Genomic DNA, 21,889 nt, shown 5'->3' with positions numbered 1-21,889 from the left:
AAAAGAAGTGCATGTTACTTCTCGAGCCCCTTTTTGAAGCAGTTTTTCATTGACTCCATAGAAAAACAGCTCCCAAAACGGCCGTAAAAAACGCAGCGAAAAACATGAGTTGCTAAAAAAAACGGCTGAAAATCAGGGGCTGTTTTTATTAAGCGTGCGAACATACCGGGGGGGGGGGGGTTCACACAGAGTTTTTCGATGAGTTTTTTTTACGCGGAAACGGCGCCAAAAAACGGCCAATAATGTCTCTCATTGATTTCAATGGGAGGCGGAGGTGTTTTTTTTTAACGCGAGCGGGAAAAAGAAGGGACATGCCCTATCTTTGGGCGTTTACACCTCTGACCTCCCATTGACATCAATGGGAGACGGAGAAAGCATATTTCGCTGCGTTTTTTGCCCGCGGAGCTCAATGGCCGCGGGCGAAAAACGCAGCGAAAATCGGCGTGCAGGCAGAGGAAAATCTGCCACAAAATTCCAAACGGAATTCTGAGGCCGATTTTCCGCCTGCAAAAAAACTCTGTGTGAACCCTGCCATACAGCTGCCTGTGTCATAGTGACAAAGTGTATTGTATTAGCATACAAAAGCGTGCAAAAAACGCGTCAAATAACGTGACGAAAACACGTCAAAAACGCCTGTAGTTTAAAAAGTGCTTTACAAAAACATTAGTGTTTTTGACACGTTTACACAGCGTTTTGTTTTTTTAGTGACGTGTGAACAAGGAGAGTGGCCGTGCGTACAGCCACAGCACTCAAACCCCCTGTGGTTCTATAGAACATAGTGGCAGGGGGGTCCATAGCCCCTGCCCCCGCACCATGTCTTTCCACAGGTACTCTAGTAACTGTGGCCTATGTAGTAAACTACACGTGCCTCTATTTCTACAGTAACAGAACACTTAGGCTGGGTTCACACGCACTATTTACGGACGTAATTCAGGCGTTTTACGCCTGGAATAACGGCCGAAAATACTGCTTGAAAGCGTCGGCAAAACATCTGCCCATTCATTTGAATGGGTTTTACGATGTTCTGTGTCGACGGTCATGTTTTTAAGACGCCCGCGTCAAAGAAGTGCCTGTCACTTCTTGGGACGTAATTGGAGCCGTTTTCCATTGACTCCATAGAAAAACAGCTCCAATTACGCCTGTAAAACACGCCTGCACATGCCATTACGTCTGAAATTCAGGAGCTGTTTTTGCCTGAAAACAGCTCCGTAATTTCAGCCGTAACGGACGTGCAGGTGTGAACATACCCTCACCCTCCTCGCTCCAGGTCAGGGCCTCTTCTGGCGCAGCGCACATAACGTTGTAAGGCCTTGCTCACACGGCACTCAAACAAACAGTTTTCGGTGCTTTTTCTGCCGCGTAATTAGGCCTATCATGTGTGATACTGTCAGCTAGGGCTCTGTATCTAAGCCTATCATGTGTGATACTGTCAGCTAGGGCTCTGTATCTAAGCCTATCATGTGTGATACTGTCAGCTAGGGCTCTGTATCTAAGCCTATCATGTGTGATACTGTCAGCTAGAGCTCTGTATCTAAGCCTATCATGTGTCATACTCTCAGCTAGAGCTCTGTATCTAAGCCTATCATGTGTGATACTGTCTGCTAGGGCTCTGTATCTAAGCCTATCATGTGTGATACTGTCTGCTAGGGCTCTGTATCTAAGCCTATCATGTGTGATACTGTCTGCTAGAGCTCTGTATCTAAGCCTATCATGTGGGATACTGTCTGCTAGGGCTCTGTATCTAAGCCTATCATGTGGGATACAGTCTGCTAGGGCTCTGTATCTAAGCCTATCATGTGTGATACTGTCTGCTAGGGCTCTGTATCTAAGCCTATCATGTGTGATACTGTCTGCTAGGGCTCTGTATCTAAGCCTATCATGTGTGATACTGCCTGCTAGGGCTCTGTATCTAAGCCTATCATGTGTGATACTGTCTGCTAGGGCTCTGTATCTAAGCCTATCATGTGTGATACTGTCTGCTAGGGCTCTGTATCTAAGCCTATCATGTGTGATACTGTCTGCTAGAGCTCTGTATCTAAGCCTATCATGTGGGATACTGTCTGCTAGGGCTCTGTATCTAAGCCTATCATGTGGGATACTGTCTGCTAGGGCTCTGTATCTAAGCCTATCATGTGTGATACTGTCTGCTAGGGCTCTGTATCTAAGCCTATCATGTGTGATACTGACTGCTAGGGCTCTGTATCTAATCCTATAATGTGTGATACTGTCTGCTAGGGCTCTGTATCTAAGCCTATCATGTGTGATACTGACTGCTAGGGCTCTGTATCTAATCCTATAATGTGTGATACTGACTGCTAGGGCTCTGTATCTAATCCTATAATGTGTGATACTGTCAGCTAGGGCTCTGTATCTAAGCCTATCATGTGTGATAGTGACTGCTAGGGCTCTGTATCTAATCCTATAATGTGTGATACTGACTGCTAGGGCTCTGTATCTAATCCTATAATGTGTGATACTGTCTGCTAGGGCTCTGTATCTAAGCCTATCATGTGTGATACTGACTGCTAGGGCTCTGTATCTAATCCTATAATGTGTGATACTGTCAGCTAGGGCTCTGTATCTAAGCCTATCATGTGTGATACTGACTGCTAGGGCTCTGTATCTAAGCCTATCATGTGTGATACTGACTGCTAGGGCTCTGTATCTAATCCTATAATGTGTGATACTGTCTGCTAGGGCTCTGTATCTAATCCTATAATGTGTGATACTGTCCACTTGACTGCTGTATCTAATCCTATGATGTAATATACTGTCTGCAGAGCTGGTGTATCTAAGCCTATCATGTGTGATACTGTCTTCTGGACTGCTGTATCTAAGCTTATCATGTATGATACCTTCTGCTGAGCTGCTGTATCTAATCCTATCATGTGTAAAACTGTTTGCTGAATTGGGGTATCTAAGCCTATCGTGTGATACTGTCTGCTCAGACAATGAATCTAATCTCATTATGTGTGATATTGTCTGTTGAGACAATGTATCTAAACCTATCCAGTGGCGTATCTTTAGGGGTTGTAGTCGGCTATGTTCACACGGGGTCTTTTGCCGAGTTTTTTGACGCGGAAACCGCGTCGCAAAACTCGGCAGAAACGGCCCGAGAACGCCTCCCATTGATTTCAATGGGAGGCGTCGGCGTCTTTTTCCCGCGAGCAGTAAAACTGCCTCGCGGGAAAAAGAAGCGACATGCCCTATCTTCGGGCGCTTCCGCCTCCGACCTCCCATTGACTTCAATGGGAGGCAGGAGAAAGCGTGTTTTCTGCCCGCGGCGCTCAATGGCCGCGGGCGAAAAACGGCGCGATCATTGCTATTCACACGGAGTATTTTGGGGGAGGAATATCTGCCTCAAAATTCCGTTTGGGGCTTTGAGGCAGATATTCCTCCCCCAAAATACTCCGTGTGAACATAGCGTATGTTCACACGGCGGGGGTCCGTAACGGCTGAAATTACGGGGATGTTTCAGCCTGAAAACATCCCCGTAATTTCAGCCGTAACGGCATGTGCAGGCGCTTGAACGCCGCGTCAATTACGGCCGTAATTAGCGCTGCTATTCATTGGAGTCAATGTATAACGGCTCCAATTACAGCCAAAGAAGTGACAGGTCACTTCTTTGACGCGGGTGTCTATTTACGCGCCGTCATTTGACAGCGGCGCGTAAATATACGCCTCGTGTGAACAGACAAACGTCTGCCCATTGCTTTCAATGGGCAGATGTTTGTCAGCGCTATTGAGGCGCTATTTTCAGACGTAATTCGGGGCAAAAACGCCCGAATTACGTCCGTAAATAGGCCGTGTGAACATACCCTTATAGATGGAAGGCATTGGAACAATAAAAAAAGGAAGGTTTCAAGGCTTTGTGACACACAGAAAAATATAATTACCTCAGGCTGCAAAGGGTTAACACAAACGAAACAGAAAATTCTGAATTTAGGCAATTATATTAGGGGGCAAATTGACAAGAAGGAAAACGGGGGGCACAGAAGACTGAACGTAGCAGAGGCATGGCCGCGCGATGATGTGCGGCATCTGAAGTCGCACATTGGTCAGGGCCACGTAACACCTGTATTGGTTGTCACCCAACTTTCCCAGAAATAGAAAAACGTTGATCAAAGAGATGTTCTTAAAGGTATATCCACAGATCACGGACGTATACTCCTGTAGCGATCCGGCCGCTGCATCCACTACATGGGACTTGTAGTCCCACAGCAGCCGCACACATAAATATACCGCACGCTTAGTCCCACGCTATCACCGGGACTACATATAAAACGCACACAATACAAGACCTTCCATTCAGCAGTCGTAGCGCTCCATCATAGATTTGTTAGCAGCGTCCATTGTTGCTAGGTTACCGTCTTCCACCGGGTAGTGAACGGGACCACGTGATCAGCTACAGAGGCCAACGAGGTTCAAGATTCTAAACCGCGTTTCAATAAAAATGACAGTGTCTGGTAATATGGCTTTTCACTGTAGAAGTTCCGTTACTCATGTTTGTCATTGGTACGCGCAGGCGAAGCTTTGATAGTTTTGGCTTGCAGAGTTTATTCTAGTTAAGTCCAGAGGTCAGCAAGCTTTGGCGCCGCAGTTGATGTGAAACTATAACTCCCAGCATGCCCTGGAGCCAAAGGCTTTATGATTCCAGCCAAAGGCTGTCCGGGCATGCTGGGAATTGTAGTTTCACAACAAGTAAACCTTTGTCTTTGGGGTATCTTCTATCCTTGCCGCAGTTCTGTCTCCTGCCTCCAATTGAAATCAACGGGAGACAGAGAAAGCGTTTTTCGCGATATAGCCGTATGAGGGCTTGTTTTTGGTAAGACGAGGTGTATTTTTTTAATGACACCTTTAAAGTAATATATATTGTACTTGGAAACTTTACAGAATTAATTTGTGGGGTGGAATTTTTGAAAAAAAAAATTAACAATTTCGTCATTGCTTTATTTCATTTTTATGGCGTTCACTGTGCTGTAAAAATGACGTTAACTTTATTCCGTGGGTTAATACAAATACGAAGATACCACATTTAAATATTTTTTTTTATCTTTTACAAAATAAAAACAATTTGTTAAAAAAATGAGTCAATGAAAAACGGCCCGTCTGAACAGAACGCCGTTTTTCCCATTAAAATCAATGGGCAGATGTTTGGAGGCGTTCTGCTTCCGATTTTTCGGGCGTTTACGGCACCAAAATAGGCCGTCTGAGCATACCCTTATACCCACGTGATCGCTACAGCCAAGCACCGGCTTCAGCGTTCCTGTGCCGTACTCCACCTGAGACCAGTGATTGGCTGCAGCGATCACGTCATCGCTACAGCTATGTCAAAACACAGCGGAAAACCCCTTTAATTTGGAAGATAGGAAAAGAGGATTTTTTTTTTGAACTTTTAGTTATTTATTGACTCTTTGTATATTTATTAAAACGTTGTTACTTTTTTTTTTTCTACTTACTTAGTCCCTCTAGAGAACTTTACCACGCAATCTATAGATCGCTTATGAAATACCCTTCAATACTTGTACCGTAATGTATTGCCTTTATCTGTGCTCTACTATTCAGCCCTGCCTCTGGCAAGGCTTAACAGCAGAAGACTGATGGCAGACTAGAGGCCTCTGGCTGCCATGGCAACCAATCAGCAACCTGCTATCTCTATTGACATCTAAGTGGTGTGAAACCGGCCAAGATCAGTTATCTCCGATCCCAGCCGTTGCAGGCAGGCGTCAGCTGTATGAAAATAACGGCACCCTCCACGCATGGCGCGGGCTCAGTTCTTGATGTCGCTGAGGGGTTAAAGGAACAGTGTCACCACAATTTTTTTTAAATATGTTAAAGATGTTAGTGCTTTATTAAAAACGTTTGGATTAATTTGTGTGTTTGTGTGTTACTTTTTTTTATTTTTACACTTTTTCTTCCCTATGGGGGCTGCCATTTTTTTTTCCATTTCTGTATGTGTCGATTAACGACACATACAGACATGGAATACGGCAGCTCCAGTCCCATAGGGACTGCGAACGGGGCCCGTTCCATCCACTAACATGTACACCGTCTGTGTGGGAACGGCGCATGCGCCGCTCCCACACAGTTCAATTTGAAATGCGCGCCGTCCGGCGCCATTTTCCTGTGGACCGGAAGTCGCGGCCGGACAGTAAGATTACTACTTCCGGTCGCGGCTTCCGGACTTGTGCACATGGAGCAGCGGTAGCAGACGGAGCGGACGGACCGGAGGGAGCGGCGGCGACTGGAGCAGGTAAGGGATTTCTATGTATGTTTGTGTTCAGTGTGTGTTTACTACTGTATGTAAACCTTCTACACTGTGTGTTAGCTCAAAAAATGGCGACACACAGTGTAGGAGGTTAGACCGTTCAATCCCCTCGTTTCTCCCGGCACTAGACAGGATAAAGGAGGGGGGGGGGGATTCTGAGAGCTCACTAGAGCGAGGGCTTTTTTCCAAATTTTGCAGCATAAAGCAATGTGGTTGCTTTACCACATGCAATGCTGCAATTTTGGGTAATGGCTCCATCTAGTGACCAGCAATGGAAAATATTATAAATTAGAATCCAATTTATATTTTCTGACTCGTGATAAAAAAATAAAAAATTAGAACAATGTTTAATCACCTATACACTAATTGTTTAACTAAAAAAAACAAAACATGTTTTGCTGGCAACACATTCCCTTTAAAATCTAATTTGAAATTACCAACAAAAGGAGAATACCCCAAATATATACAGTGAGCCATTTGCTCACTGCTGAATCAGTTTCTATCAGTGACGCAACAATAGAGGTAATAATTTTTTTGGGCAAATGCAACAGATATGTCTATGCCACTTAAAGAGGACCAGTCACCTCTCCCGACACGTCTGTTTTGGTAAATACTTGTATTCCCTATGAAATAACAATTCTGTGACATCTTAGAGCTCTACGTTGTACCTCTCCTCTGTTATTCCGCCTAAAAATAAGCTGAAAACTGGGCGTTACCAAAGCACTTGTCAAAATGGGCATGTCCCTAGTCTTACTCTGCCAGCTCTGATTGGACAGTGTCAGTCTGAGTAGAGGCACACCCCCCAACTGGTGACACCCAGTTGTCAATTTATTCATACATTTCTAGGAGTATTAACAGAGGAACGCCACAACGCAGAGATCGAAGAAAAGATTCTCCAGAATTGTTATTTATATTTGGAATAGAGGGGGTGGTCCAGTTGGAATAACCTCAAGTACGGTTTATATGAAGGTGAACATTTTGGTGGTCTACAAGGTCCTCTTTTCTCTAGATCTTTAGACAATCACTTCGCTAAAAGGGTACCACACATCGCTTTGCTATAATTTGTCAGGGAACCCAAAGGCCCTGTTCACACAGTTTTTTGACTTGGAAAACGCACCAAAAAAAGTCCAAAAACGCCTCCCATTGATTTCAATGGGAGGCGGAGGCGTTTTTTCCCCCACGAGCGACATGCCCTCTCTTCGCGCGTTTACGTCTCTGACCTCCCATTGACATCAATAGGAGGCAGAGAAAGCGTTTTTCGTGGCGTTTTTGCCCGCGGCGCTCAATGGCCACGGCCAAAAAAGGCAGCAAACGGCCTGCAGGCAGATCAGAATTTTCCGGCCTGCAAAAAAACTCAGTGTGAACAGGGCCAAAAAGTGTTTCTGGTCTCCTGCAGCACCACTACAGGAAAAAATGAAGCATTACACGGTCGTCCTTCACGTTAATTGACACTGGTGCACAGATGAGCTGGGTCCTAAGCAATACATGGGGCCAGAACATGGAACCCTCTCTATCAAATCAGAATTCCCTAACCGTATTTAAAAAAAGGTTTTGTTTTTTCAAACCGACACAACCAGTGATAAGAACCGTGTGCAGCGCTATGGTATATGTCTCCGCACTGCCCCCCTCAGTACCTTTCCACTGTAAGCTACAAAGATTGTGGGAGATTTAGTACAAGGTCAAACGGCAAAGTCGTCCATGGCACCCAGACTCCAACACTCATTTATCAGACCATTTAAAAAAATAAATGGTGTAATTTTTCAGACGGAATGTCCTGCAGGTTCCAGGTCGGACACGTTGCGTGATTTTTACTCCGCGTATTCGACCCGTGGGGCCCCGGCCTAATAGATCTCCCCATGTGCTCATTGGGCCTGCTGCACACGGCCGTGTTGGATACGTGATAAGCAGACCATAGGTAGGACGTATTTCCCAGACCGAACACAGTTCAGGGAGCCGGACTCCTAGCATCCCAGTTATCTATGATGTTCGGAGTCCCTGCCTCCCGGCGGAAAAACGGTCCAATACACTAATCATGTTTTCAGTGCGGGACCGTATTCCCCCGGGGTGATAGCGACATGAAATAATGGAGGACTATAATGCTAGGAGTCCGGCTCCCTGAAAGGTGTTCAGTCCGGGAAACATGTCTTACATACGGTCTGTATCCCACGGACCGAACACGGCCGTGTGAAGCAAGCCTTAAAAATATAAAAAAAAAAAAAATACAGGACAACACGGGTAAATATCAGACTTTATTTTTTTTGTCACCAAGGGACTGACATAGGTGTCAAAAACGGTCATAAAAAAAACAAAAAAACGGGGTCTTCCATATCAATGTATTGTGCTATGGTTCCTTCAAGAAGCCGACCGCACCGGTCACCCAGGTAATGAAGCCCACCAGTTACAACGGCAAGTAGTCACAAGTGTATGGCAGTACAGGTAAAGCCACGTACCCATATACCATAGGGGATCTTACATATGGCCGCAGTACACCACGTCTGAAGTGACAAGTACCGGAGTGACAGTCCCAGGCTGTAGTTACTTAGAACACTTGGATACAAGCACATCCTGTATAGACTTTTGCATCTATTGGTACACAATGGCATTTACTAGATGGAAGCGGGCACCACCTATACACATAGAAGAGTATGGTACACTAAGCAGTCCTAAACTTGAAGAACATTTTAGAACAGATGTGACCCGATTTTAAATACATTTTCCCTTGCTCAATGTCACCCCCTGCTGGTTATATTTGTTTGTGCCGCCTTCAGCTGCAGTTTCTCCATTAAATCCGCTTTTTAAACCAAAAAACAATCATCTTGTTCAATAAAACAGAAAAAACAAAATTGTGTTAACCCCTTACGGTGGCCATACCCATTAGATGTATGTTGGATGAACCCACTGATTTCCGCACGACCGGCCGACCTTCTAACGTGCATGGCGGCGTCCCCACTGCCAGATGTCGGGGGAGAGAAGGATCGGGCATGTTGGATTCCAAACTATCTGACCCCTTGGTTTTCCAGGCGATAAGCCGCTACCGGATGAGTCTAGCAGAGGCTTTAAGGTCCTTTTACACGGGCCAATTATCGGAAACGCGCGTTCATATGATTCCCGATCATTGTCCTGTGTAATCAGGGCAACGATCAGCCGATGAACGAGCAAACGCTCATTCATTGGCTGATCGTATAGTTTATGTAGCAATTAAAAAAAAGCAAAGGGCCGCAACCCTAACCCCAGACATACCGCGGAGCCACGATAAATGAGACCCATGATCAGATCGACATTACACCGGTGACTACTTGCCAAAGGGAGATGTGTCCTAAATAAACGTGGCCTCGGAGCACAAAAACCGCGCCCTGCCTCTTCGGAAAAGCTCTGTAAGGCCATTAAAAAAGTCCTGTGGATGTATGAGAATATAAAAGTCTGGTGAATCTACGTGTTTAATGGATACGTCTTCTGCAAACAGACCGGAATTAAGAGTTAGAAAGGGGACGCCTGAATAAAAATGTTATATTTGGGGGCAATATACAGATATTATGGCCAGTTTGTCGTTTGGAATTCTTTTTTCACGCGGTTTTATTTGTGGGTTAATCTTCCGCTTTCGCTTCCATTTCATCGGCGTCGTCATCTCCGTCCACCTCTGCGTTCTCTTTCTCCAGTCGCTCCAGTTGTCTGGCGAGTTCTGTTTCATCCGTGTCTGTGACCACCTTGGGCTAAACATGAAGTGAGACCGTTACATAGAAAGAAAGAAAGAAAGAAAGAAAGAAAGGAAGAAAGAAAGAAAGAAAAGACGCCTTCCAATATATTTGCAGTAGAAAGTCTCTGCAAAAGACAGGACGTTCATACTTTATATGGGTGCAGGAGCCGAAAATACGGTACGGCCGTGTGCATGAACTGACAGCCAGCAGAGATCTTAAAAATGTTGGTAAATTTAATAAATAAAATAAACATTTGCTACGCCTCATATTGTAGAGGTTAGATCAGTATACAGGGAAATTGTTTGCGATTCTATTCCCGGCTGTTTTATGCGGTTCTCAAAATAGAAGGTGCACGATCCGAAACGCGTGAATGATGCATCAGCTGACGGAATAGTATATAATAAATCTCACCTCCATTTGGACATTGAACACTCCTCTCTTCTCCTCAATCCTCTCCTTGATGACAGACATTGCTTGATTCAGTACAGATAACCCCTCCGTCCTCTCCAGGGTGGTGGTGGTCATGACGTACCGAGGCGGAGCGATCAGATTTATCTGCACAAATCGCATATCACGGTCATTAGTGTCGCTGCGGATGGTGAGAGTCGTCGGATCGGTCACACTTAGCAAGATGGTTTGTAGGGATAATGGAGAGAAAACACAGGGCACGTCTTATGGGATTTATTATACTGCGTGCTAGAGAGGAGGGGCTTGAAAGGTGCGGCGGTCGAGAATGTGTCTGCCGCTTCATAAACAGCCAATGAGAATGACGGAAACAGCTGAGCGGTGCACTTGGCTTTTTCAGTCATTACCAGAGAACTTTGAATGGAGCGGCAGTGCGCAAGCTTGACCACCCCCGTTCTCATGATCGGTGGAACCCCCAGTGATCAGAAGATCATCACCTATCCGGTTGAGAATTTAGGATTCTGGGAAAACCCCTTTAATATACTTTATCAGTCAGAGATCTTTTTTACTTTGAGCTCAAAATCCTGTGCATAGTCCGAGTCCAAACATTCTGGCTGTCTATAGGGTACCTGCTGCATTAGATTTAAAGGGGTTGTCCGGGCACGGGGCGGTTTTTCATACCGACCACAGGATAGATCATCAGTATAGGATTGGTGGGGGTCCGACATCCGGACCATGCACGGATTAGCTGTTCCGGCTGCCTCCGTGCACCATAACTTATGCAGTGGTCGGTGTCGGACGCAGAAGGCTCTGTACACTGTATACCGGCCGAGCTGCAGCTCTGCTCCTATTCACTTGAACGTGGTCTCCTGCTCTGGCAGCCCGGCCCCACCTATGAATAACCATGGACTATACACAGTCCATCATGGAATGCTACAATGACCGTCCAGACGCGACCATAACAGCTGATCGCTGGCTTCCATTACAAAATGTTGTTGTCCTTATAAGAGGGATGTCTTACAATCAATACAGGAAGAAAATAAAAAGATGAAATACATCAGTACCACATACAATACAATGTTATACAGTCGTCTGCTTTACCTTTATTGGCATATTTTCTGTTGAACACCCAAGTCCTGCTCTCAGGGCATCTTTGACAGCATCGATACCTTCATATCCATAGCACGCAACTTCAATATCTTACAAGAAAAAACTTAAATATGGAAACCACAAGACCAGAACGATCTAATGTTACTAAATACAAATCTTCACTTTAAAAAGAGAACCTTTCAGCTGCCCATAAATGTGCTGGAGAGGGGAGGGGAGCGCGCGCATGCTGTGTGATCTCTGGTGAGAGATCAGTCTTGTCCTTGTCTGCCGAGAGCTGAAGAGTGAGAGCGTGCGCGCGCACACCACGCCCTCCTCTCTCCAGCTCTTGCTGTGACACTGTCCGTAGCGGATTGGACAGTGCCACAGCCATGTTACACAGTCAATTACACGCCCCATTGACAGTTCAGGGGGTTATTTAAATATCGGGCGCCAAACAGAACGGCACCGATATCTAAATAACGGAGGAGGGTAGAAAAAAAAAGTAGAGTGCCCCGGAGTTTGTGCAGCCCTGCCCATTACTTGCTAGATCAAGTTGGTGACGTCAAAAACACACGAACACCACAAAAATTTGACCACCACATTCCAACAAAATGAAACAAAAACGTGTACACTGGTGCACGAACGCCGGTGACTGCAAATGTATATAGTTAGGAACCTCCCTGTTGTAAGTAGATTTAGCAGTAATGCTCATTTATTTCTATTTAGCGGCTTAGGTAGCATTAGTGCTCGCAGTGTGCGGTCGCCATCAAACGCATGGACCCTCAAAGTTTTGTGACCTATAGATAGGATATTGATCGTAGCGGTCCGGCTGCTGGGACCGCCAATGATACCAAGAATGAGTCTATTCTAATCCTCTCCACTAGATGAGAAAGTCGCTCACGCGCTCTCCTCACTGATAAATGCTCATAGAAGCAGTCTCAAAGGCTTGGGCTACACGGGGACTTTGGCCGCAACACGGGTCGCACGACAAAATATTGCTGCGTCTTCCTGCCCGCATCACAGGTAATGAAAGTCAATGTTGCCGCATTGTGACCGCGACACTAGTCGTAAGAAATCCAAACCGGGTGGATTTTTTTTGCAACTGTCGTGCCGCGGGTCGCAACGTGGCCACATTGACTTGCATTAGCCGGTGTCCAGGCGAAACTCGCCGTGTAGCTCTTAGGGTTGTCACGAAACTAAAACCTGGACTTCAATACCTTTGTGCAGTATTGCGATTTTCGATACCAAAACGATACTTTACCAAAAATACAAAAAAGTTCTTCCATTTTCTGATGTGAGGCGCGTGGTGTGATGATGAATTTTGAACCTCCTTGTGCCTCACATTAATAGTAATTAAGCCCATCATGTTTCTCAGTCATAATGGGCAACAGTGGGTTAATGTGTGAGGTACGTGATGGGGTTAATAACTATTAAATGGTGTATTTTTTGCTTTAAATTTTTTTCTATTTAACATTACTGTATTTTTTTAATTTTTAAACTTTAATGTCCTGGCATATATCTATATAGGGATAGTCCACAGGCAGTTGTTAGGACATACCTCAGTATGCCCTAACAGGAAATCTGGTCAGACAGCCCTGGACCCTGTGCTGTCTGCCCATATATGGTATGTCCCTCAATCGCGTCACAGGGATTCCATGTGATGCAATCCAAAGGGCATTCCCCCCCCTTCTTATTTTCCCCTTGAATGCTGCGATCAGCTTTGATCGTGGCATCCAAGGGAATAGCGGCAGAGATCAGAAGTTTCTCTGATCTCTGCCGTTAGAGCGGGGCTACGGCTGTGTAATAAGCCATTGACCCGCTCCCGAGAACAAGTGTGTGCGCGCACGGTCAGTATGTGATGTAATATGGCCGGCGCTGCTCTAACGCGTGGCAGGGCAGGCACTGAAGACAGAACATGGGGGTGTTTTGCAGTGCGCCCGCCATGTTCTCTGCCTTTAGTGCCAGTGCTTATTAGTGCAGCGCCGGTCGCATCACCTCATGCTGACCGCGCACGCACTTGTCAGGAGCGGGGCAATGACTGTATCACACAGCTGCAGCCCCGCTCTAACAACATTCATGTATTACAATGCAAAGCTGTACGGCCGCACAGCTTACGATCGAAATACATGAATTAACGGTATTGAACAGTTTGAGGGCGCACGGTACCGAAACCGTATCGTCATTTCAATGCATCGCGCAACCCTAGTAGCTCTAGCCTAAGGCCTGGACTACCCACTGGAAGGTCACATGATCGCTCAGACACCATTTTCTATTACTTTTTATTCTGCATCGCTTAGCAACGGATCTGTGAAAAATGGATGTCGTCGATGTGCCGTCCGTTTTTTTTTTCATGCACCCATAGTCTTCAATGGGCAAGTCTGGTCTGGAAAAACAGACCAGAATAGGACATGCAAAGTTTCTCGCAATAGACACAGACTGTGAAAAAACATGGGTGTGTGAATAGACCCATTGAATTTTTATGGGTCCGTGTGCTGTCCGTTGTTAAAACAGACAGCACACGGATTAGAAACACACTCGTGTGAATAAGGCCTTACTCCTATTGATTTCAGTGAAATATGATTGTCCGCAGGTGCACGGCCTGATCACGCTTGGAAAAGGGGGATTACAATAATGTAGAAGATGAATCCATACGTACAACAGGATCCATAATGACTGATATTTTTCCTTCTACATATCCATCTGGATAACAGGAAGTATCACAATGACTCCGAGGCAGACCGCAGTAATTACCTGCTCGGATTTTCACCGCTTGTGGGGTAAGACGCCTGTTGATATTGTCAATGAGAACTCGCCTCTCCTCTTCGGTTAAATCCAATCCATCCAGAACTGAAGGGTCCCTGGAGGAAAACACAAAAAGGACTAATTTAGGGAGTCACCGAGTGGTTAAACAGACCAGGTCAGAGGGTTCTCCGCCTTCGCCATTACTGCCACCCACACAATGCACCACAATGATATAACTGTATGTCTTGGTGTAGGGGGAAGAGGGTAAAGCACAGCTCTGCTATACTACATATATTAGGGAATAGTCTTATCAATCAAGAGCATACATTATGTCTAATCCCTTCACTAACAACCATCGCTGCATCCAAATCACCCAGGAGCTGGAAGACGTTACTTCTAAGTGCTCAGTGCTCGGACCCCCATCAATCAAAACCTCTGACATGTCACTATGACGAGTCAGACGTTTGTTGCACGTTTAGTTACCCTTTAAAGTGGAGTATATACCTGGGCAGTGTGAGAGAAGTAAAGCTGCTCCCCAATATAAGTCACCTGTAAACTGGAGATAAATGAGGAGAATGCCCTTTAACCCTTCACTCTGATCTGTAGCATTGAGACGCTCCACTTACGAGACCGCCTGCTTGAAGGCATCGTAGGCTCCATATCCCGCCCTCTTGTATCGTTCGTCAAACACCCACGCTGTCCTCTGAAACAAACTATCGAGCTGTTCATCCTTTGTGTATTCCAACACCTCTGCTACGTGACGTAAAATGCTGTAAACCTGGAATTAGAGGATCAAAACATGACAAAAAGCCCTCCCGAAATCAACCACACAGGTCCAGAGCCATGGAACATCACATACATCATCCGCTGCTGAATGCATCTTAGAGCGGGTTTGCAGCGTGCAGTATAATGAAGAATCCATCAACTTTCTAATATACTTGGCGTTTCAATTTCTAACCATTTTCAATATCTGTGCTTGCTGTCATTGGGTGAGAATATTCTGGTTTACGTTCAGAGTCTGAAAACCTGTCTTGATCATGTGTAGCTGCCAAGCGTAGGGTAAGTAGGTCAGTGCTCTTATCTACATCTATCAGACCCTTCACCCTATGAGCCCTGTCTCTACCGCTGTGTGAGAATAGACAAATCACATTCACACAATGTAACACATGGCTGCTGTATAAAAGCATAATCTATAGAAAATGTTGAACAACTTTGTAAAAACATTGCATTATTTATCTTCTACTGATCCAGAGTTAAAGTCTGTAATATACTCCAGAGCAGCATTCACAGTTCTGCTGGTTACAAAAATCTACCAAAGGCTGTAGACAGACATCGGACGAAAAAACAGAGCTGAATTCTGCAATAGTTCGTTTTTATTATCTAGATCAGATTACTACGCAGTGTAAAGACTACACCAGACTGCAAGTCACAGGAGAAAGCTCTGTGCATATATAGCAGACCACGTAAAATTACAGAGCGTGGCGCCGAGTGCTGAGGAGCATAAAAGTCATCAACGCTCTGCTGACTCAATAACTTCAAACCTTTTCTGGCATCAATATCCGCACAAAAACTGCCCCGGGAGCTTCATGGCACGGGGGCCGAGCAGCTGCATGCCAGCCTTACATCACCAAGCACAATGCCAAGCGTGGGATGGAGTGGTGTAAAGCCGCCGCCACTGGACTCTGGAGCAGAGGAAACGTGTTCTGTGGAGTGATGGATCACGCTTCTCTATCTGGAGTCTGATGGACGAGTCTGTGTTTGGTGAATGCCAGGAGAACGTTACCCGTCTGACTGCATTGTGCCAACTGTAATGTTTGGTGGAGGTGGGGTAATGCTATGGGGTTGTTTTTCAGGGGTCGGCCTCTTAGTTCCAGTGAAGGGAAAATCTTAATGCTTCAACATACCAAGACTTTTCGGACAATTGTAGCTTCCAACTTTGTGGGAACAGTTTGGGGTTCGGCTCTTTTCTGTTCCTCTTGACTGTTCCCCAGTACACAAGGTCCATAAAGACATGGTTGGTTGGGGGAGTTTGGTGAGGAAGGACTTGACTGGCTGCACAGATCCCGGACCTCAACCCCATCCAACACCTTTTGGATGAACTAGAACGGAGATTATAGGCCAGGCCCCCTCCCCCAACATCAGTGTCTGACCTCAAAAATGTTCTTCTGGATGAATAGACAAAAAATTCCCACAGACAAACTCCAAAATCTTGTAGAAAGCCCCCAGTGGAAGAAGTTTTGTGTAATACTCTACTTCCCTTGCTGGCTGGACCTCTGACAACCGTAATGAGGGGAGCTGCCAGAAAGGACAACCCAGGCCCTGTTCACATCTCGTTTTATTTTTTGGTTTTTTTTCTTCTGTCGGAAGCATACGTCAGGAGGAGTAGACATATACCTCTGACAGAAAACAGATATATACCACTGTATAGGCATACAGTGGAATACCTCGCCTGAACTCCCAGGCACAGCGGTGCTTTGTACATATATGAACAGTGATGTCAGGAGTTTTCAATAATGGATTCCCCGGCCAGAGCAACACAAGCGCTCTGGCCGGGGACTCCCGTCTTGGGAAAGCCCTTTACCATATATAGACAGTGACTTTAAGATCATCGAGCCAGAGCAATTTCAACTCTAGAGGGAGCCTATGACATCAGTGTCCATATATGGACAGTAAGGCCAGGGGCTTCGTCAGCCCTGAAGTCCTCAGCCAGAGTGCTACAGATGCGTTAGCCGGGGACTCCCTACATGAAAGTCCCTGACATCACTGACCATTCATAGACAGGCACGTCAGGGGCTTCCCCAGGACCAGAATCCCCGGGTTGAGCGCTACCTGATGCTCTTCCCAGGAATTCCAGCCCTGAGAAAGCTCCGCAATGTATAGGTTTAACGTATACCTATGACGAATGTCATACATTGGCACCCATCACACACACAAATTTCCATGTATAAAAAATATATATATATATATACTGCACGGTATCAATTTTTTTGCTAGCTTCCTCAGGATGTTGTAGCGTAGAATACTACATTATTCCATCTTCAAAAATAAAAAGTAGACCGACGTATCCCAGCCCGACGGAGGCCAATAGGACACACTTTTGGAATCTGTTGAGCTAACGGAGCCCTATGGACAAGTTAGGGTGTACGTAGTGAGCGTTCCCAACAGGCACGCTAAACGTAGGGCAAAAACGTGATGTGAACAGAGCCCTACTCCAGTACAATATCATTAACATCACATGTTCTTACAGTTTTGGATTTGGTAAATTTATCTTCACATTTCAGCGCTTCTTCTGGTGAAACTCTTCTTTTGGACAAATCTATGTATCCTGAAAAAAATAAAAAAATAAAGATTATAATGATTCCACCAAACGAAATACCTACATAGAGACGACCTGTCACTAGGTCATAGAAGTTGAACTGGTCTACTGACCTGAATAGAGCCGTCTCCCTGACATCAGCACTAGCCGAACTTTAAAGTTAAACATTGGCTAAAATTATCGTACGTCGCAGTAGCGCCAATGGCCTTGCAGAGCGAGGCCCTACCTCTGTAATACCACGTAGGTGGTCGATCCCGAGCTTTAGAGCCGGGTGTGAGCTCTATAATGCCGCCATACAGCTCCTGTGCCCGCCCCATCACTGCGCTGTAACAGTGCGGCAGCTTGTAGGACAGACCCGCTCATTGCAAACTACTATTAAGGCGCAGGACGAGAAGCGGTCTGCAGCCCTGAAGTCCCACAAGTGATGAGAAAACTGATTGGCCAAATGACTCTTATGTTGCTGTTCGGATCGTTTCTATGATCGTCCGTGCGATCGATCGATCGATCAATCGATCGGTTGCATTCTGTCCAATCGTAGTCCTAGGTGTATGTATGGCCGGCTTCATACCTCTGGCCGGTTCTTTCCGTAACTCCTATAAGGAGGGTCGTGCACAAATGTGGCCACCTCTCCTCCGCGGAGACCACGGGGGTCCCAGAGGTGGACCCTCACCTATCGGGCATGTATGGCATATCCTGTGGATACAACATAAATGCCTAAGATCCATTTTAACCAGAGAAATTTTCTAAATCGGGTCTCTTTGCCCTTCTGCAATTCCACATTCAATTAAAGTTCGATACTGGATTACGAGAATTTCTGGATCAAATGTCGGATTACAGGGATCGGTCAGCCGCATTTACCAGTAGATAACCGTCACTTACCTTTGTCTTTGTCCACTCTTATGACGACCACACATTCATTCCTGCCGATGCGGATCAGTTTGTTGATGGATCGAATACGTCGTCTCGAGAGCTCGCTGAGGAGGATCATTCCTTCGATATTGTTATATTCCAGAAGGCTGACGTAGGCGCCCATCTCCGCAATGGAGCGGACATTGACCATGACGACGTCATCCACTTCTGGAAACTTGTGTTGGTAAAACCGACAACTTAACCCAGGCATCCTGTAACGTAGAGATCATGGATTACAGACTGTGCGAGGGGCAGTGTCAGGGGGTATATTATATACAGTAGTATACAGCAGGCTCAGGGAATCTATACTAATTCAATGGCGTGGCAAGCAAAAATGGGTGTGGCCAAAGAAACGGCCATTAATGGTAATGGCGGTGACATGTTCAATGAATCGTGACTTTGATTTAGGTCATAATCGCCCGGCCCAAGTCCTCCCTCACACAGGGGCTGCCACAGCGTGCTGACCCTCAACATCTCCTCGCAGACATGAATGCGATTTGGAGGGACAAAAATGATCCCACATTTTATCAAATGGGGCCTTATTCTCCTCCGTGCTCTATCTATAGTCATGATCTCCAGCCGTTGTACAACTATCGGCATACTAGGAGTTGTAGTATCACAACAGCTGGCGAGCCGCAGGTCGGAGATCACCGCTGTCCCACGGATCTGAACTCAGGGGGCACATCTTGTCATGAGGGGGTAGAAGACCGACCATTAATAGGACTCCTTGAAGAACCAGTCATCTAGTAGGACGGGCCGCAATGTGGTTTTTTTTTATCGGAGGCTTTGACTTTTTGCGGTGTCTGCAGAACGTTTATGTGCTGGATCATCACTGACCGGTCAGCAGAAAACCGGCCTCATCATGGCCATTCATTCTCTTACTGCGCCCACCTCCGAGAACATACAAAACGCAATCTGAAAGGGTTTTTGATATACGTGGCAGGGGGAGGTCCGCACGCTAAGGGCTTTATCTACAGACGTCCAACGAGGGGAGGCCTAGTGTCCAAACCTGGACATAGCAGAACCGCCCTGCAGCATGTCCTGCAGTCCGTTTTACATTTCAGCCGAAACCCGTGTGGTTCATAAGGGGAACTGCAAGATGCAGGACTGTCGCGTGGTCTGACGGCACCTTTGGACGCAGCGGGGAGAAAAAAACAATAAATTTGTTTTATCACTGTCAGTAAAAAAAAAAAAAAAAAAAAGAGCGAAACGTGACGGTTATTGGTCAGTAAGATCCTTCTTTCAAACTGCGTTTTGCCTGCACGTTTGACGTATTCGCTGGGCAAGCTCCTGGCGAACACGTCACATGTACCTGTAGGCACGCATTATACCGACAAAGGCCAAGAGTTTTTCTTTTGGCCTCAATCAGGCGGTATACGCCAGGGATACAGTTTTTTTTTTACTGGATACAATAGAGGCGTATCTAAAAAACGGATGCCATAATAGCCTATGGGTGACGGATACCCGTGACAGGCACCTAAGGCCTCATCCACACATTTGCGGCTGCAATTGACCCGCATTTTTGCAAACTGCGGACCCATTCTTTTCTATGGCCCCATGCACATGACCATGGTTTACACGGATCGGTGGGCGCAATTGCGGCCCGCAAAAACTGAGGACAAGTCATTTTAGGGTCCGCAATTGCGGATTTATTAGTACTGGTGAATGGATGTGGATCTGTGAGCTTGGATGACACACAGATCCACAACATGGTTTTCTTGCGGTCCGATGGGCCGAAACGGACACTTGGATTTGCGGACCGCAAAACCAATGTGGTCGCGTGCATGAGGCCTAAGGGTGTTTGTAATGTCTGGAAAGCTCCCTACGTACACGCTAAAAGTGTAAATAGGGCTCCATTCGACGGACGGGGGAAATAAGTGCGTCCTTAGGGCCCCTGTCGCGCTGGTATACGTTTTTTTTAAGGATGGAATAGCGTAGACCAGGCATGGTGGCCACTGTATGGCATCGATCACAGGCATCCGTTTAACAGGTACGTTATGGGCTTTCATGGCGTATACGTTAAACAGACACCATTATAGTCTATGCGTGACAGATCCGTTACTAATAGTGGCATCTGTCACCCATAGACTATAATGGTATCTGTTTACGTCATCAACGCTCATGACGTACTCGTTTAACGGATACCATTAAACTCTACGGTGACGGTGTCGCGGTTAGGCATCCGTCACAGGCCACATTTAACGTATACGGGAGGAACTTTTTTTTCTGACGTAGACAAAAAATGTAATGTGAACAGAGCCTAAGGCTTTCTTCACACCTGCGTTCAGGTTTTCCATTGTTCTGCTCTGTCAAAGGAGCAAAACGACAAAAAAAAAAGTAGAGCCGTCAGATCATCGCATGACAAAAACCAACGGCATGTGACGGAACTCTGACTTTAACAGGTTCCATCGGGTTTCCCCCACAGTGCGCTATTTTGTCCGGCAAAAATGACAGATTCTGCGACGGAGGCCCCCAAAGCAGACGTAAACAGAGCCTTACAGCTGTATCGGTCACTCATAGACTTATAGGATCCGTATACGTCACAAAAGGCTGTGTACATCATACGTCATCCATAGGCTCCCATGTTAAAAAACCTAAACCCCACGGTTGCGTTCATGACCCCCACTTAGCAATATGCCGGCACATGCTAGTGGGAGAAAATCCATTAGACTACTACTGTGCAGATGAATGCAAGCTATTGTTCCCTGTTATCAACCTTTTCACGCTGCACCGCAGTCTGTAGTTATTTCCAAGGGGATGACAGGAAGTGAAGAAAAAGATCAGTGATCCCTTATCGCACATTCATCGTCCGCTTCTGACGCCTCCATTCATAGGCAGCAGGCCGGTGCCAACCCAGCTGCTGGGTCAGCTCCAAACCCTCAACACAAGGAACCTCACGCCCTGGCACTGCCGCAGTTAGGAAATATAAACGTACTTGTCTTATCACTGAACTCCGGTGCTCCGCGATCAGATCGGTGACTGGGCCCTATGTGTCTTCCTGTAGCACACGCCGCACTATTTCATAAGCATGCGTCCCAGCAAGACGTTACAGCGCATGCGCCTCTACAAAGCGGAACCATAGAGACGAGAAGAGTATAGCACGTCCTTGCCGGCGAACCAGTGAGCGCAAGGTGGCCATCTTGGTTGTGGTAAACGATGCCTAAACGTTTTTGGTGTAAAAAAAACAAAACGACATATTGTAATGCTAGGTGTTTTGTCTTGAATCTGAGTTTTCTAAACACAACGATATTGTCGCAATTTGGGATTTTTTTTTGGGATGGCGGGTCACGTGATTTGGCGGTGACCGCTCGAAGGCGAGGTCATGTGATGTGATTCCCTCCCCTGCCACACCACGTCACATGACCCAGCGCTAGTACCCTGTGAATGCTCCAGTGACAGCAGAGGCAGCTGCAGCCGTACTGAAGACAAGATGTCGGGCAAAGACAGGATCGAGGTGTTCCCGTC

The 21,889-nt window shown here is 46.2% G+C and overlaps 1 protein-coding gene across 2 annotated transcripts; it reads right to left on the bottom strand.

Moving 5' to 3' along the window:
• Positions 1 to 9,822: 9,822 nt before the first annotated feature.
• On the bottom strand, positions 9,823 to 21,490 carry EIF2S1 (eukaryotic translation initiation factor 2 subunit alpha). Of its 2 annotated transcripts, none has more exons than XM_075843256.1 (8): positions 21,360 to 21,490; positions 18,395 to 18,636; positions 17,445 to 17,524; positions 14,826 to 14,977; positions 14,209 to 14,315; positions 11,470 to 11,567; positions 10,375 to 10,518; positions 9,823 to 9,978 (listed from the first exon to the last, which is right to left on the bottom strand). In XM_075843256.1, exons 2-8 carry the CDS (start codon positions 18,633 to 18,635, stop codon positions 9,853 to 9,855), a joined length of 948 nt encoding a protein of 315 aa, XP_075699371.1. In that variant the 5' UTR covers position 18,636; positions 21,360 to 21,490; the 3' UTR covers positions 9,823 to 9,852. The 2 variants fall into 2 exon arrangements, with proteins under 2 accessions (XP_075699371.1, XP_075699370.1); XM_075843255.1 differs by lacking the exon at positions 21,360 to 21,490 and adding an exon at positions 21,141 to 21,319.
• Between the last annotated feature and the right edge of the window lie 399 nt (positions 21,491 to 21,889).

The sequence above is a fragment of the Rhinoderma darwinii genome, chromosome 12 (genome assembly GCF_050947455.1).
Source record: "Rhinoderma darwinii isolate aRhiDar2 chromosome 12, aRhiDar2.hap1, whole genome shotgun sequence".
NCBI lineage: Eukaryota > Metazoa > Chordata > Amphibia > Anura > Rhinodermatidae > Rhinoderma > Rhinoderma darwinii.
The sequence above is the reverse complement of the archived record's forward strand: the minus strand, read 5'-3'. Positions and strand labels throughout refer to the sequence as shown.

Coding starts and splice junctions, on each gene's coding strand:
- EIF2S1 (XM_075843255.1), bottom strand. CDS start 21,226: ATGTGCGATAAGGGATCACTGATCTTTTTCTTCACTTCCTGTCATCCC. Junction 17,525..18,394: donor AAGAGTGGACAAAGACAAAG/GTAAGTGACGGT, acceptor TATTTTTTTCAG/GATACATAGATTTGTCCAAA. Junction 14,978..17,444: donor AATTTACCAAATCCAAAACT/GTAAGAACATGT, acceptor CTCTAATTCCAG/GTTTACAGCATTTTACGTCA.